Genomic DNA, 18,306 nt, shown 5'->3' on the forward strand with positions numbered 1-18,306 from the left:
AAGTGGATATGCATTTCCTGTGGTGGTGAGTGACCTTAATTCCCTTTAGGTACTGTTAATATCTTAGTCAGTGTTTTTAGTCGATTAATTTGAGTTAAATCGTTTGGGTTTCTAATTTTAAGGATATGGTTCTTAAGTTTTGCTTATGTTAAAATGAATGATTTGTCATATGTGATGTGTGTTTCATTAATTGACACGTTGTCAGTATTCATATGAACACCTAATAATGATGTCATATCATTAAGCGCCAAGTCATCTACACACACAAAAAAAAAAAAAAAAAGAACCCAACTTCATAAACAAAATCCATATTCTTTGTGATCCTAATCATCTATATTTGTTGTGTTAAAAGGACCTTCGCGTGCTGTCAAATGAAACACACATGACAGATAGAAAATCGTTAACTTTGACGGCAAAGTGATAGATCGAGCGACCAATTTAAAATTTGGGCAAAACCTAAGGACCTTAGTTTTGAAATTGAAAATCCAATGACTAAATTTAAATGAGATGAAAACTTAGAGACTAAATATGAATTTTTTTTTTCTTTCTATAATTTAATCATTTTTATTTAATGTTTCCAATGAGCTTTGCTGAATTGATATTATATTATTTTTTGAAGTAACAAATCTTAGTTTGTGCCTTGAGTCAAATGTGGAATTTACAAATGCCGTATAAGTCTTATTTTAGATTGAATGGAGTAATATGAAACGTAGTTCTTGATCTACAAATAGCAAATGTCTTATGTTAATTTTCTTGTTTTCGACCAACTGGAGAAAGAGCCAATATTTCCTATGCACTTTTTGTCCTGTCGTCTGTATAAGGTGTTCCTAGCTCTAGGCCCCCATTATTGCAGGTAAAGAAAAATATTTTATCAAAGATATTAAGATCGATACAGCTAATTAATGAAAATGACCATGAATTGATGATGTAACATGCTGCAACTGACGTTCCACAACTAAGCTCCTTTTTCTCGTTATTGGAGATTGGATTCATTATATATATATATATATAGTACCACTTTTACTGGAGTTACAACCTGAAAATGGCTATGTCAGGAGATTACTGGGGAGTAAGGAAGGGAAGCAGGGGAATCCTGAGGTCCATTATAGGAAAGCTGCAAACTTTTGTGTTTAAATCCATTTGGTGTCTATACACTCTCATAGAAGAATCTAAAGCATCAATTATCCATTTTCTGCACTCACGTGGATTCCTTGTTGGAATTATCTCCATTAAAGATGTAGATTTTCCAATTGTTGCATGCTAGAAAGTAGGAAGTTGAATACCATGCATGGACGTAGTTCAAGGTTACATGCTCTTAAGGTATGTTTGGTACACGGAGCAACTATTCTATTAAGAAAAATAAATAGCCTTTATTAAGAATAGAATAAGATGAAATAAAATAGCACGTGTTAAAGTATACATATACTCTAACTGTCTAACACTTGAAACAGTATAACTCATTAATTTGGTGTTTATACACTCTCATAGAAGAATCTAAAGCATAAATTATCAATTTTCCGCACTCATGTGGATTCCTTGTTGGAACCATGTCCATAAAAGATGTAGACTTTCCAACCATTGCAGGCTAGGAAGTTGAATACCATGCATGGAAGTACCTAGTTCAAGGTTACACGTTTTTAAGATACATTTGGTAGGTGAAATAACTATTCTATTTAAAAAAATAGTCTTTATTAAAAATGGAATAAGATAGCATTTATGTTAAAGTATACATATACTATGTACTGTAACACTTGAAACAACCATTCTCATGGCCATGAAGAAATGACTATTCCTTAAATTGAGAAATAGTTCTTCCCAAATGCTATTCCATTCTACTTTCTTCAATTTCTAATAAAAACTATTTGTTTTTTTTTTTTAATAAAAGAGAATGATGGTGGTGGTAAATGCATGATTGTGATAAATCGCATCAAAAAGCAAACAAGTGAATATCTTATAGAAATGATAATGCCTATAATGATATAACAAGTAGAGTGTTTAACCCTCCCCATCCTTTCCTTCCCCACCTTACCCCGCACCCCCCTCCCCCCCCCCCCCCCCAAAAAAAAGCAACGTTTTATGAAAATTACATCAATGTGGGCAATAATATTGCTAATAACGATAAATTAATTATAGAGAAAGCACTTTTCTCCTTTCCAAGTCTTTGCTCAACCTTATGACCTTCCCTGCTCCTGTGCATTTACCCTACGCACCGTTGTGAGGTGCGTGTGATACACGCGCCGCACTGCCGCCAGTTTTGGCCTCCTGCAGCATATCTTATTCATCAAATCTTACCTAACTCTCCTTAATTTGAAGAGAACTTTTGGTTAATTGGAAATTTCAGGTCTGGATTAATTTGAACCTAAAAAATTCCAATTATGGCATTGTTTTCTGTCTCATCACTCTAAATGGTGTCTCCTCGGTCACATTACATATATCTACCTCTTAGTCTCCCCAAATCCCTTAAAAAATATTTATTCCGCTATGTGTTTCTATTTCCATTTGATTATGATTTTCTTCAATTCAAATCTGATTGGACTATAATCAATTACAATAACATCAAATCCCACAATTTCATGATATTGTACAATATACTCTAACATAAGATGCATGCTGTGTCATCGAATTTGAATAGGAAGATTGGTTAGTTATGTTTTTGCAGGATCTGGATAAAGACATGCAGAAGAGAGAAAAATAAGACAAGTTGTTGGGCTTCAGAGATCACCCATGTCTATGGATGATCTCTTGACGACAACATTAATGGATGTTTCAGCTTGGAGTCAAAATAACAGAGGTGAAAAGTTGAGATCTAGTTAGCGGTGAGTAGAATACCGCGTTAAAGAGGGTGGAAAATGACATCATGTTGCCCCAACCACATGCAAGGGCTCCACACCGACCCTTACGAGAAATTTCATCTATGTTTCCCACGTCAGTCATCTTCCTCTATATAAATTCTCATGCACCTCAAGGAAAGATTCGTGAGTTCCAACGAATTAGTTCTTAACTTCTCCTCAATACTCGGAAGAACAAGGAAGAAAGAGATAGAGGCTTAATATGATAATGTCTACCTGCAGGAAGAGTAGAGATATTGAGACAAAAAAGGCCTTGGTGATGCTTAGGCTTCTCATCCAGAAGCTACAAAGGGGTCTCTCAGTGTTGGCACCTAGAGGACCTGAGGTTCTCAGAGAAGTCCAAGTACCAGCAACAATGGTGCCGGATGATGTAAGCGAAGGACATTTTGCTGTTTTTGCGGTCAAAGGTGAGGAAACAAAAAGGTTTGTTGTTGAGCTGGACTACTTAACAAACCCTGCATTCTTAAGGTTGCTGGAGAGGGCTAAGGAAGAATATGGATTCAGACAGAAAGGAGCTCTTGAAATCCCTTGTCCACCCCAGGAGCTACAGAAGATTCTCGATGACAGCAGGGACAAGACTGTCTGACTTAATTTGCTGTTGCTGCCGCAACTCTCAGAGACCATGAAAGAAATTTTCTGGCTGTGAAGCTCCCTCATATGGAAGCAGGCATGGGTGAAGCTAGTGCAGCCCTTCTGGCTTCTAGAATTGCAGTCTCCTTTGGCTGCCCCCGCCTCATCATTGAAGGGGACTCCTTGCTTACCATCCTTGCTGTAAAGGATCCCCGGCCACCTCTTCTTGGACCGGAACTCGGCGCCTGTCATTTCCAATATTTAGCTCCAATTGCTTTCCATCTTAGATTAAAAAGCTGTGAAGATTTCCAATGGGTTACTTCCTACTTAGTATTTGAAAGTATTCCCACTATTTCTTCTTTTTCTTTTTCTATGAGATTAAGGAGTAGCAAAGACTTCCTTTGTAATTCTCTTCCCTCTTCTCCTTTATTTGACAAAAAAAAAAAAAAAAACATTTTAACTGTTTTACTAGCTAGTAACTTTTTCTTTTCTTTTTTCCTGTTTTTTTTTTTTTTTTTTTTTTTTTGGATAGCTTTCCCAAGTCAATAACCTGCGTTGTTTGCAAGTGAGATGCGTTAATTATTCAACTAATTCCGCTTTCTCACTTTAGCATTGATAAGAAATATAACTTATGGCAGGAAAAAGTTCAATGTATCTATGTTGTTTTTTGTTGATAACACAACCTTATTGCATTAAGCTCTTTTCCGATCCTTAAGTATATATATAATTATCCTCTCAAGCAATCATTAATCTCCTCTAAAGTTCCGAACAAAATCCAATATACTCTTCACATGCAGTACCTATCAACTATCATGCATGTAAGGAAAAAAGAGGACTAATTGAGAGAGAAAAATGCTAGGGGCTAATAAGTTTCTCATATTTAGTTCATATTCTTATACAAATTCAATAAATCAACAATTAAATTTGTAGGGTTAACATAAATCCACAAATCTTATACAAATTCAATAAATCAACAATTAAATTTATAGGGTTAACATAAATCCACAAATCTAATGGTTAATTTGTAAGATAAGATGAGAAAAATATAATATATATATATATATATATATATAGCATTTCTTGTCAAGGAAAGCATTCACCATATGTTGCATTATTACTATAAAAGGCTAGTCAAAATTACAATTGAAATTCCCTAAAAGCAGTTATAAAATTTAGTCTCATTTAATAAAGAATCAAATGTAAGACTTAGAGCATATTTGTGATTGTGCTTGAGAAATAGAGCTTTTAAGTCAAAAAACATTTTTTTGCAAAAGTTTCATTTTTAAACTTTTGCCAAAAGCGTATTTTGAAAATTTTTAAGTTTTTTGGACCCCTTAATAGTGCCTTCAATTTTTTTTACTAAACATGTACTTTTTTTCTTCAAACGAACTTTCGAGTGTTAAACGTACTTTTAGGTCTCTCAAACGCACACCTAAACATGTCCTTAGTATTACTAATATATCGTCTAATACCATCACAATCCACCTAGCTATTCAGTGTAGAACTTAACTCTTGAGGGTAGAAGGTAAAAATAAATAAAAATAAAAGAAATAAAAAAACGCAAATAATGGAAATTAACTGACCCTACCACTTCTGCAATCACGACTCTTGGGGATATGCCAAATGGCTGGATGAGGAATCAGGTCCTTATTGGTGGGTATTTTATGAAGTTAGAAGACCTATCAATGCAAATGCTGGAAGAGAGTATAATATCTGACACTGATTGGGATGCTAAATTCTAATTAAGTACAACGTACACATGCACCTACGCAACCATGTTATATATGAAACAATTCCAGCAGCTCCCCAACAAAAAAGTTAGATTAGGGTACTGGCTTAACAATTTAGGTTTGTGATCGATATTTGCCTCAACCACTACATTGTATTCTCATTAACTTTATTTATTTACAATACAAAATATTTTAATATCAACTTAATATAGAAACATATATTCTAAGAGAAATTACACTTACACTCTTGATATTTAGGCACGCACTTTTGCAATGATAGCCTTAAACTTTAAAAAAATATTAATGTCATCTATGTAGAGTCATCTTATTTCAAAATTTTACAATATCACATATCCGTTAGAATTTTTCGTTAAATCCTAATGATATACTTATAATCATGTGAGATGCGACTTTTCCAAGTTCCAATCATGCTAGCTCATTTTGTTCCCAGTCTGGTCGCCTCCAAACAGTACAGCATTAATTGGACGCAATTGTTTGGGTCATGCAAAAATACTTTCAATATATAAACATGGTTCCTTGTTTCTATCTTCTCGATATATTATTAACAAGATTATCCCAACAGGACCGACCATATATGGCCCATTTCTTCCACATACAATTATACAAGTACCTTCCTAGCTAGCTGTTGCCTAACTGTCACAACTACACTAAAAATCTACCATAGTAATATGGCGTGCTATATTTGCAGTTTGCACTTAACCAATATACGAACATTCACACTTAAAAAAGGTACCAGAAGAAGGACATGATGGAGCGTATACAGCATTTACATGTTTCCTACCTTTAAAAGACCTTTTTTTTTTTTTTCCCCTGAAGAGTTATTGATCATTCAAAAGCGATGCATGAGATATATATATATATATATGGACATGATGGAGCGTATACAGCATTTACATGTTTCCTACCTTTAAAAGACCTTTTTTTTTTTTTTCCTGAAGAGTTATTGATCATTCAAAAGCGATGCATGATATATATATGTGGTATTTACACACATCTATAGGGGCAGGGAATTTAGTTTCATATTACTCCATTCTATCTAAAATAAGACCTATACGCAATTTGTAAATTCCACATTTGACTTAAGGCACAAACTAACATTTCTTACTTAAAAAAAAAAAATATAGGGAAAAATACACTTTACCCCCTAATGTTTCACAACATTTGCAATTCGGATTCCAATGTTTAAAAATTGGTAATGTATTCCAAGAAAGTATCAAAAATTTGCAATGTGACCCATCCGTCAATAATTTTCATTTTCTCTAACGAAAATTATTGAAAATACCTAATTGCCCTTGTATTTTAAAAAAATAAGAAAAAAAAAAAGCAGGAAAAAAAAATAAAACTGGGGGTGACAATATTTTTTATTTGGTTTTTTTTTTTTTTTTAATTAGAGGCATTTTTGGAATTCCATAAAAAAAATAAGGGGCAATTTTGGAAATTAGAGATTAAACAAAATTCACGTGAGCTGCATGTGCAAAATTTTCAATTAAATTAGATGGAAATGATTAACAGAAGGATTACATTGCAAACTTTTTATACGTTGTTAGAGTACATTACTAATGTTTAAACATTAGAGTTTAAATTGCAAATAAGGTGAAACATTAGTAGGTAAAGTGCATTTTCTCCAAAAATATATATAATCAATTATGCAATTAAAGCTCATTAATTGGGAACATTAAATAAAAAGGGATTTAATTATAAGGGTAAATTCAAAGAATGTAATACTGTCCAAAGAGGACTTAGTCGGAGTAAAATGGCATGCTTGTAATACTCGATCTCTACACTCTCATAGAAGAATCTAAAGCATCAATTATCCATTTTCTAAACTCATGTGGATTCCTTGTTGGAATTATCTCCATTAAAGATGTAGATTTTCCAATTGTTGCATGCTAGAAAGTAGGAAGTTGAATACCATGCATGGACGTTGTTCAAGGTTACATGCTCTTAAGGTATGTTTGGTACACGGAGCAACTATTCTATTAAGAAAAATAAATAGCCTTTATTAAGAATAGAATAAGGTGAAATAAAATAGCATGTGTTAAAGTATACATATACTCTAACTGTCTAACACTTGAAACAGCCAATCCTATGGCTCATAAAAAAATGACTATTCCTCTAAATTGCTATTTTATTCTACTTTCTTACATGTTTAATAAAAATTATTCATTTTTTTTTTTTAACGAAATAGTCGGCGCCCCACATACTAAACATAACCTTAATACGCTTTTTAGCTACAAAAGAGAATGATGGTGGTGTGATTGTGACAAATCGCATCAAAAAGCAAACAAGTGAATATCTTATGGAATGATAATGACGCCCATAATGATATAACAAGCAAAGTGTTTGACCCCACCCCCTCTCCAAAACAAGAACAAGCAATATTGTTTATGAAAATTACATCAATGTGGGCAATAATGCTAATAACGATAAATTAATTATAGGGAACGCACTCTAGCTACTCGATCGATTGCCAGCCTTTGCTCAAACTTCCGACTTTCCTTACTCCCGCGTGTTTACCCCACGAAATGCTATGAGGGGCGTATGATACACGTGCTTCCGCCATTTTTAGTTTTCTGCAGCAGATCTCCTCCATTACATCTCACCTAACTCTCCTTAGGAGAGCACTTTTGGTTCACTAGAAATTACAGATTTGGATTTGAACCTCAATAATATCCGATCATGTTGGGCTCTAGAGACCATGTATGCAAAGCTGAAAGAGGCTACATTATCTTTGATTTTTGTTTTAATACTTAACACTTTACAAAGAATCCATAAGCTTTTAACAATGAAAAACATTTGAATATCAAATCAATATAATTTGATTGTTGTCAACTTGTCTTGATATACAGTAGTAGAAGGACAAGGTGCAAGAGGGGAAGGATATGGAATGGTTGGTGTGAATGAGAAGAAGGTAGTGGTGGAGGAAGCCCTAGTACTCCTCATCCAGAATATATATATATATATATATATATATATATATAGCCCAATTTCCAGATATTTTCAGGATTGGATTCCTTCTCAGTACGAAATGTTTATCTGCGAACACCTTGAATCTCTACTTGATCTTGCCGACACTACTACGAGATATAGTTAACCCTATTTCGTCAACACGGAGTACGTGTACGTCAACCTTTGTCTACCAAGTTGTTATTTCTTGGTCTGAACAATATTATTAAAGCAGCTTAGTACATGTTAAGAATATTTTATTTTATTTCTTAGGTTTATTTCCTTTTCTTTCTGAAGTTTTTCTTTTTATTAATTTATTAGAAGGTTTCTTGCTCATTATTTATTGTTTCTCTATTTTATAGACACTTATGTAATATTGTTTAATTATAATTCAATACAGTTCCCGACATGCATGTCTCTCTTCTCTCTTTTATTCTCTTCTTTTTTTATTATTCTCATAGTATATATATATATATATATATATTAGTACGGAAGGTAACATATTTCTTGACAACAACGTGTGGAGAAGCATTAAAGCATGTTTCAGCTTGGAGTCTAATTTTGGGTATCTCACTGATCAAGTACTAGATCTAGTCTTAAACCTTCTCTGCTTGAAACTGTATATGCTATTTCAAGAATTTCAATTGGGACATTAATGGCAGAAAAAAAATCTTGCTGCTGGAGACACTTCTAACTAACCACAAAGCCCTTGAAGAGAGTTTAGGTTTCTATAGATACAGTTGACCGCACCCCATAATTTAGCCAAAAATACCAACAAAAATAAACGACAATTTCTAAAGGGGCAGGATTAAGACAAAGGAAAAAGTTTGTATACCTCAAAACCAGGTCTCGGTACCTTCTTTATAGGATTGCCTTAGGCATGGCAAGTGAGCTTAAGAGCCCATTTTGAATTGCCTTTGATATCGAAATAGAGTTTTCAAATCAAAAAATATTTTTTTAGCAAAAATTTTATTTTTAAGTTTTTCCCAAAAGTTCGTTTCGGTTATTTTTAAAGTAAAAAAGTAAAAAATAAATACTTTTGAAATTTTTTATCAAGCAAGCCTTCTTTTGTTTAGCACGACTTTTTAAGTACTAAAAATAGTTTTTAAATTTTCTAACCCAATTTTCAAACAAACCCTAAATAGGTGGTTGATTCTCATAAATGCCTTTCTTTTTGAATATGTTCAAACGGATCCCTTTGTCGTAGAATCAACCATGCCGCCTGAGAATTCTTTTCCTTAATTATATAGTCCCCCTACTGTATGCAATTGTGTATGTGCCACGAGGCTCCCTTGTGTTTGAATATATTGTGTGATATTTGATATTATTAGAATATATATAGCCTGCGAAACATGCTACATATCATTTTCTCAACTATCTTTTAAGTATCTCTTTTAGCATATCTAATGGATCTACCATTGAATTTGATGACTCATATGGGTCCCACAAAAATTCAATGGTAGATTCACTCATTCAGAAATGGTTGAAAGATAGTTGAGAAAATTATTTTTATCATTTTTCAAAGCCCAAAAGACTACATTATATTCTTATTCCTTTATTTTGTTTAGAATACAAAATACCCTATTTATATAGAGCTTACACATAAATTCAAATCCCTTAATTTAGGGTGATCAAATCATAATCGAATCCCTATATTTAGGTTAATATAATCATCATCAAATCCAATCATTCAAATATACTTCAATACTATATCGAGGCTAAAGCCCTAAGCTCTTATTCACTTTTACAGTACAAATAATCTATATTTATGGGGATGTGGAGAAAATACAAACTGGTATGATTAATAAAATCAAATCAGATATATTCAATTTTGATTTGATTTTATTAATTATAATCAATGTTAATATATTCTGATAATATCAAATCGCACGCAATGTATTCTAACACCTTGGTCAATCTTTTCCAGAGGGGCAAGACTCCGGCCTTGTTGACGTGGCGCTCAGCTCATTCGATGGGCAGATGGAAGTAGTATGTGGACCGGAGAGCCAATGGGCCTTAATTAGTGTGCCTCGATAGCTCCCATTAACGGACTTATGATATTTTATATCAACAGCTCCAAAGATGAATCTATCGGTGAACTGAATACCGCGTAAAAAGCGGTTGAAAATGACCTGTTGCTGCACATGCAATTAATGGCTCCACACAAGAAATTTCATCTCTGTTTCCCGCGTCAGTTCATCTTCCTCTTTATAAATTCCCATGCAGCTCAAAGAAAGATTCGTCAACTTCTCCTCAATACTGGGAAGAATAAGGAAGAAAGAAATAGATCATCATCTAGCTAGCTAGGCTTGAAGTCTACCAGAAAGAGCAGGGAGATTGAGAGAAATAAAGCCATGGCAATGCTTAGGCTTCTCATTCAGAAGCTACAAAAGGGTCTCTCAGTCTCGGCACCCAGAGGACCAGATCTCAGAGAATTTAGCCATGAAGAACTGCAAGTGCCGGATGACGTAAGCGAAGGACATTTTGCTGTTTTTGCGGTCAAAGGTGAGGAAACAAAAAGGTTTGTCGTTGAACTGGACTACTTAACAAACCCAGCATTCTTAAGGTTGCTGGAGAAGGCTAAGGAAGAATATGGATTCAGACAGAAAGGAGCTCTTCAAATCCCTTGTCCTCCGGAGGAGCTACAGAAGATTCTCGACGACAGGAGGGAGAAAACTTTCTTACCATTGTAGAGAGAGTAAATGAACAGAGATTACGTTTTAACTTTATTCACCCAATTATTCCTCTTTTGTTACTTTAGCATTGATAAGAAATATTTACTTTTGGAAGGAAAAAGTTAAATGTATGTATATATATGTTATTTCTACAGAGCTGTAGGATTCATTGTTTGTTCAATATATATCTCTCAAGGGAAAGCGTTAACCCTAGCATTATTACTCTAATGGCTATTCCATTATAATTGAAACTCCATAAAATTAATAATAAAATATATTCTCACCTAATTAATATCTGACGACACCGATTAGGATGCTAATTAGTAAGTGTTTTGACCACGGTAATTTTATGGGGATTAATTGGCAACCTAATATGATCCTCCTATAATTCAGAATTTTATAAGTGAAGAATAAAATATGGAGAGGAAAAGTAGAAACAGAGAGAGAGAACATAGAAATTTTGGGGGAACTCCTGTGAAATCAGCATGGAGAGGAACACTAGAAAAATCAAGAGAGATGATTACCGAATAATAGTGGCTTTAATACCATATAGAAATTTATAGAGAATATACAATATGGAAAAGAAAGCCGAAGCAAAGAGAGAAAAAAATACAGTATTTGGAATGATTTTATATTAGACACTTACGCTTACTATTGTGAATTACTTTAAGGACTACATTGTACTCTTATTAATTATTAGTATTCTGTTTACAATACTAAGATGCTTATTTACGAGAAAACTGTGTTAAGATTTGATTACAATCAAACCTAAGGGCCATGGAGAATATTTTTATATCAACTTAATATATGAAAAACATATATTCTAACATTTATAACAGGTAGTTTTACATGATTACTCTTGAAATCTTGAGGCAATAAACTTAGTTACATTTGATAGGCGGAATAACTATTCCATTTGAAATTATATACATTCAATATTTCTAATAAAGGTAATTCAATATTTCTAATGAAATTATATACATGACATGCAGACTTACGTCATGTGACTCATCGTGTCGTTGGATAAGATAAGCTGAAATGCTCACCGTCAATATTGAAGCTTTGATGCGACTTTTCCAAGTGCCAATCATGCTAGCTCATTTTGTTCCCGGCCAGTCCGGTCGCCTCCAAACAGTAGCACAACATTGGACTTGTTTTAGGTCAATCAAAAAAGCCTTTGAATACCAATGGTTCCTTTTTTCTATCTATCTTCTATTATTAGAAAGATTATTCCAGCAAGACCGACCATATATGGCCCACTTCTTCAATACAAGAACCTAATTGCTAGCTGTTGCCTAACTATCACAATGGCAGTCTAGCAGAGGGCAGTGCTATATTTGCACTTTTTTTCTTTTCTTTTCTTTTCTACGCGTGCTATATCTGCACTTAACCAATGAACATTAATTCACATTTAAAAAAGGTACAAGAAGAAGGACATGATGGAGTACATATATATACATGGGGGCGACATATATCTGACATAAAATTATGATTGATTATAATTAAGACAGAAGGGGTCACATGGGGCAGCATTTATATGTTTCCTACCTTTTAAAAGACTTTCTTTTCTTTTTTTTTCCCTGAAAGTTACTAATTCAAAGGGATGCATGGAATATATATATATCTAGCTACCAGTCTGCAATGAGCTTTAATGAATTGGATATATAATTTTTTTAAGTAACAAATCTTACTTAATTTGTGACTTTAAACAAGACTTCCGTTAATTCTACCTTAAACAAGACTTCCGGCATATGTAAATTCCACATTTGACTTAAAGTCACAAAGTAAGATTTGTTACTTAAAAAAATTATATATCCAATTCATTAAAGCTCATTGCAGACTGGTACGAGTCTAGCTAGTAGGAGGTATTTTAATTTTTTAATTTTTTAATTTTTAATTTTTTTTTTAATTTTTTATTTTTTTGAAGAGAGGATGTATTTTAATATTAGAATAACTCGAAGATAATCATTATAATGATAACATTATAATTTATAAGTGATTTATTCCGGTTAGTATTTTAATTCTATTTAAAGACACAATAATGTTAATGAAACAATTAAGAAGTTAATTGTTATCAAATGTTTACTTTTGTTCGATGGTTTAAAGTTTCTTGAATTATCTTGGCAAAATTTTATTCTTTTGTTAATTTTCCATTTCAAGTTTCTTAGGCATCTAACATGAACATTCAGTAAAATGAATCTAATTTTTGTGTATCATGAAAATATTACGAAAAAAACTGGCTAAGATATTAACCATACCTAAAGGGAGCGTGACTCACGGCCATCCCTAGTGCTTAAAGAGGGGGTGCCTCGTGTATATGGGTGAAATTTAAAACCGCCTAATTGCAACCGCTAACTACTAACTGTTATAATTGCTAACCGCTAACTGCCTAACCGCTTTGAAAGCGGTTAGTAAAAACGGCTAACCGCCTTGGCGGTTGCTATTAGTGGTTAGTGGGTTTTGAAAATCCGCTAACCGCTACCCGTTAACCGCTTTTTTGTATATATATATCTCATATAATAAATCACAATAAGTTGTTGTAGCATAGTGGTAATTGTGCCCTTTTTTCCATCCAGAATTTTGGGTTTCGATTCCCCCAAACCTCGGTTTTATATTTTTATTATATAGAAGTGCAAAACAACATCGTTTTGCACTTCTATATATTCCTCTCTTTCTAATTTTTCTAACCCTAAACCTATTTCTTAGCCTCCTAAGCTCCTTGCCTCTGCCTCTCAATTCTCAAGCCACACCTCTCACGCAGCATTAGAGCACGACGCTGTACTAAGATTTGCAGCTTGCTAAGATTTCTTCGAATCAAGTACTAAGATTTTTTTTAATATTTCCTCCTTGGTATTAAGATTTCTTCCTTCTGGGATCCTTACGAGTTCTAAAAAAAAATCAACTTTCTCTCACGCAGTGCAGTTCTCTCTCTTCCTCCATAACCCAAAAGCTCTGAAAAATCCAGATTTCTCTCTCTCTCTTCCTCCATATTGACACCATACTTTGACAATACGCATCCATCACGATTGTCAACAATAGTATCTTTTTTTTCTTTTTTTTTTCAAATAAGTTAATTAAAAATGATATTCAATTATTCCTCTTTTTCACATAATCTAATATTCCTCGTGATATTAACTACATAATGCATTCAATTTTAAAATTTCTCCTAGAGAAGTTAATTAAAAATGAGCAAAATAAATGTTTAAAGTGAGCCCAAAACCAATCCAAAATCGGTCCAAAAAAAAAAAAAAAAAAAAAGCCTAAAAAAAGCCCAAAAAAATGGTTAGAAAAAAGCGGTTATCTCAAAGCGGTTTTAGCTACTAACCGCTAACCACAACCACTATTTCAGCCCTACTCATGTAATACCCTAGCATTTAATCCGGCTTAAATACGCTCTAATTGACATAATTAATGAGGATTGGGATTATTGCAAGTACTAGAAGTAGAATTTTTAGACTTTTAAGGATTTCCTATCGAAGTTGGACCTCAACGTTCGAGGTTTGATTTCAAACTTTTGACATTGGACCCCAAACGTTCGACATCTGTGTGAAGGTTTTTATTTAGACACCTCACTCTCTTGGACGCACATGAGACCGTATAAATAAGAACCTTATGCCCTTGACTCCCATTTTTTTGCCCTTTTGTCTGGAAAAACCCTAGAAAGAGAGAAAGAGAGAGAGAGAGAGGGTGGAGGTTTGGAAGAGGAGTTTGCATTTGGTCTTATATCTTCTTCAAGAGGTAATACCTTAGAGTTAAACTCATTTTGTTTTGTGTTATTATATCTTCTTCAAGAGGTAATACCTTAGAGTTAAACTCATTTTGTTTTGTGTTATTAACATGTTTAGCTTTTGTTAGTGTTGTTTTTGTGGTTTATACAACTCTATCTTGTAGATCTAGGTTATGGGTTTAATAAATGATTTTTCTAAAACTTATAACATTTTCTATACTTCCATATAATTACTTCAAAGATTTATCTTCCACTTGTTACTCTGTGGTCCCACATACAATTATGTCATGTATGTTGGGGTTGTATGTAATCCTAAAGGTCCTGACTATAAATTAATAATCATATAAGAAATAGCAGAAGATTCCCAAAGAAAGAGCTTCATGTAAACATAGCACCATATTTTTTAAAACATAAAACAATATGTACGCAAGACAAGTTAAGATCAAATACCTTAGCTAGGTGCAGTCAGCTAGGGTTTGTTTTTCTCTTGGTGTTGCATAGCTAGGGCAAAGCTCTAGAGACTTTATGATCCTCTTCTCAATTTTTATTTGTGACAAAAGAGTGTGGGCACTTATACACAAAACTCCTTCAAATAGACATGTGAATCCTGTTTAGAATAACAAGTCTTTCACCAACGCCAATTCACATGCCTACTTAGAGTTCTCCTTGTGTAATTAATTTGGTAAGCCCCAAAAAGGTAATTATCAGCTTGAATGGGGACGTAAAGGAAAAGTAAAAACTAACTTCAATGGGCCTAGGATACTTGTTATCTCATAATTTATTCTAGGTTACCATTAATTACAATTTATTCTACTAAAAGGTTGTAATCGCACTCTAGTACTTATTTTGATTACAAGAACTTCATTGACTTCTTATAAATGCATTTGACCCATCCATAAAATATCTATATTGAAATTAAAGTCAAAATAAATATTGTCACTTCATTTCATTTCACCGTCTCTTAATTCTTGAGTTCTCGATTTAATCTCTTAATTATTCTCATACTTTTGAAATCATATTTCGTTAAGTACATTTAATTTTACTAACTCTTTACTAAAATACTCAAGCCCGAGATTTAGAATAATCAATTCCCATTAAATATATCAAGAGGTGTTATTTCATATCTCTTTGATTCCCATCAAAGTGATTATAGATTTCATCTAGAAGAGTAGCGTTTGCACAATCTTACATGTGACTACCCAACACACCGACATTTTGACCTTAAAAGATCTCTCCTAAATGCATCAAAGTGACATACGTTTCACATTTGAGTTTACATTTCTCGCAATGAAAGTCAATGTTATAAGCAATCATAAGATTAAGTTATTCAATTGACTATTTATAGAATAACAAATCACATGGTCTAGTTCAGTACATTATAACCACACCAACACATTAATCAGAAGTCTCCACTTTCATGATCAAGATATATCATCATATTTATATGTTATAGTCTTATCATATGAAATGTTCGATTCATCATTAACCATGAACTAGAGTTTATAAGTCACAAGGTTTTTTTTTTTTTATATATATATATATGTACAATGTGAGGGAAAGGGGGAAGGGGGATTCAATCTAGTGACATCCACTTCATGAGGTATGATCTTTAGCCGATTGATCTATCCCTTGAAAAACATAAGTCACAAGATATTATGACGTAGATGCTTTGTGCAATAATCTCATTAACACGCATAAATCATATTCAATGTAACTTAAGGACTACATATACATAAATGTCACACACATATATAAATATATGCCTAATGTTCTAATTTATTTTAGAAAATAAAGAACTTTATTATTAAACCGAAAATGTCACACAAATCAAATTGGGTTATAGGGCACTCTCTCTAACACTAGTGTCACCTGTGGCGGCGGGTGTGTTGTTCATTCTGAACCACCTAATTAACTCTCGGTGCACTCAGTGGGTCAAAACTTTGGTGATCAACCACATATAGTGGTTGCACACCATCCCAACCCTAGTACTGTGATGTGTCTTATCTCTTATGCCAAAAATAACCCTAGCACTATGCTATGTCTTATCTCTTATGCCAAAAATGTATTGAGACATTTCTTTTGCTTAAACTCATGCTAGACTTCTTTTCTCATAACTTTCATCATAAAGTTTCATCGTAAGCATTCATGTAATAATGAATTTAAAACATTTACGTGAAAGGGGTGACATTTGTCGTGCAGTAATATATATATATATATACTACAAGAAATCCATTCATTAGAGGCGCTACTAATTTTCAAAATGAGTTATCATTAGCATCGACATTTGTTGAAACTAATATGTCATTGTTAATAACTTGGCGAGAATTTTTGTTTTGCAGGTGTTGAAGGGGGAATTCTAATAGTGGCGACATTTTACTATTAACGTCCACATTAGTTAACACCACTAGCGTCGACAAATGGTTGCAATTTTAAAACCTTTAGCATCGATCCAAAAATATTATTTGTCGTTATTATTGGGTCATCATCAGCTAATAATTATTAGCATCAAAGCTTTAGGGTTGACGTCATGTTGACGCTAATGATCAATAGTGACGACTATGGCACTTTTCACCGCTAATGGATAATTTTTTTTTAGTGATGTATATTGGCATTTTTTAGCGGTGGTAAAAAATATAAAAGCGTCTCTTACAAAAAGGTTCTACCGGTGTTTTACTTAAGCGTCACCGATTCTCTACCTTCACCGTCGTTTTACTCGAGCTTTATTGGTGATTTTTTTCTATTTTTTTCTTACCAAGTTCGCTATAGAGTTGACCTTTAGCGGTGTTTTGACCCCTATGTTCAATGCTTTTTTGAGTTTGAGACCAATACCATAGTTTCCAATTTAATGAATAGTACTATACCTCTGCTTCAGATATTTCTAAATCATGACTTCCGTCAAATAAATAATAAAAATAATATGAAAGAATAATTATTCCCATTAAAATTGAAAAAAAAAAACAAAACAAAACAAACAAACAAAAACAAAACAAAACTAACAAACCCCATGGGCTGGGCCTAAGGCCATGGAAGGAGTGGAGGACCAAGAAGTCAACAACCATGGTCGAGGAGACCCATAGATGTGAGTCTAAGGAGACTCATGGCCTCCACAACCAAGGAGACCTACAACTGTGGGTCTCTAGCTATGGAGACCCACAACTGGGTCTTCGGCCATGGATCCCAAAACCATCAGGTTCATCACTGTAGAGACCCATGGTCGAAGAGATCCATGGTCGTGGGTTTGGTCCCCATGGTTAGAGATCCACGGGTTGTGAATCTCCTAAGACCCACAACCATTGGTCTCCTAAGCCATGACCATCTCCTTATTGAGAATTTTTTTTTTAAAAAAAAAAATTTAATGGTATAATTGTATTTTTACAATCAACTCCAATGGGTTGTTAGCTTAGAGGTTGAGGCTTGTGGTCTTAACTTGGTAGGTGCAAACTCCTCCTTGGGCCACACCCCCTGTTGTAAAAGCCAGTAATTTCTCATGATTCGTGTAAAGAAACTTTTCAAGGTGAGGTGCACGAGTCCGAAGTTTACTCTACAGAAATGGGTCCAAAAATCCTGCCTTGTCGAGGTTTTCCATAATTAAAAAAAATAAATAAATAATTGTATTTTTACAATCATCATAACATATTTTTTCATAGTTTTAGAAGCGTTTTGTCAAGTGAGTATAACAACACAACACAACACACCAAAAAAAAAAAAAAGTACACCTACCAACACAGTGTTCTAACATATTAAATGTGAAATATAGCCCCCATAAATTATATGAATGCTTAAGTATA

At 33.5% G+C, this 18,306-nt stretch overlaps 2 protein-coding genes across 2 annotated transcripts; both read left to right on the forward strand.

The window, feature by feature from the left end:
* Positions 1 to 3,057: 3,057 nt before the first annotated feature.
* On the forward strand, positions 3,058 to 3,624 carry LOC132162370 (protein SMALL AUXIN UP-REGULATED RNA 8-like). Its single transcript, XM_059572608.1, has 2 exons — positions 3,058 to 3,429; positions 3,517 to 3,624. The coding sequence occupies exons 1-2, from the start codon at positions 3,058 to 3,060 to the stop codon at positions 3,622 to 3,624; spliced, it is 480 nt and encodes a 159-aa protein (XP_059428591.1).
* A 6,708-nt stretch (positions 3,625 to 10,332) lies between these two features.
* Positions 10,333 to 10,913, forward strand: LOC132162594 (auxin-induced protein X15). Its single transcript, XM_059572859.2, has one exon. It carries the CDS (start codon positions 10,471 to 10,473, stop codon positions 10,807 to 10,809), a length of 339 nt encoding a protein of 112 aa, XP_059428842.2. The 5' UTR covers positions 10,333 to 10,470; the 3' UTR covers positions 10,810 to 10,913.
* The last annotated feature ends 7,393 nt before the right edge of the window (positions 10,914 to 18,306 follow it).

The sequence above is a fragment of the Corylus avellana genome, chromosome 10 (assembly GCF_965113065.1).
Source record: "Corylus avellana chromosome 10, dhCorAvel1.hap1.2, whole genome shotgun sequence".
Classification (NCBI taxonomy): Eukaryota; Viridiplantae; Streptophyta; class Magnoliopsida; order Fagales; family Betulaceae; genus Corylus; species Corylus avellana.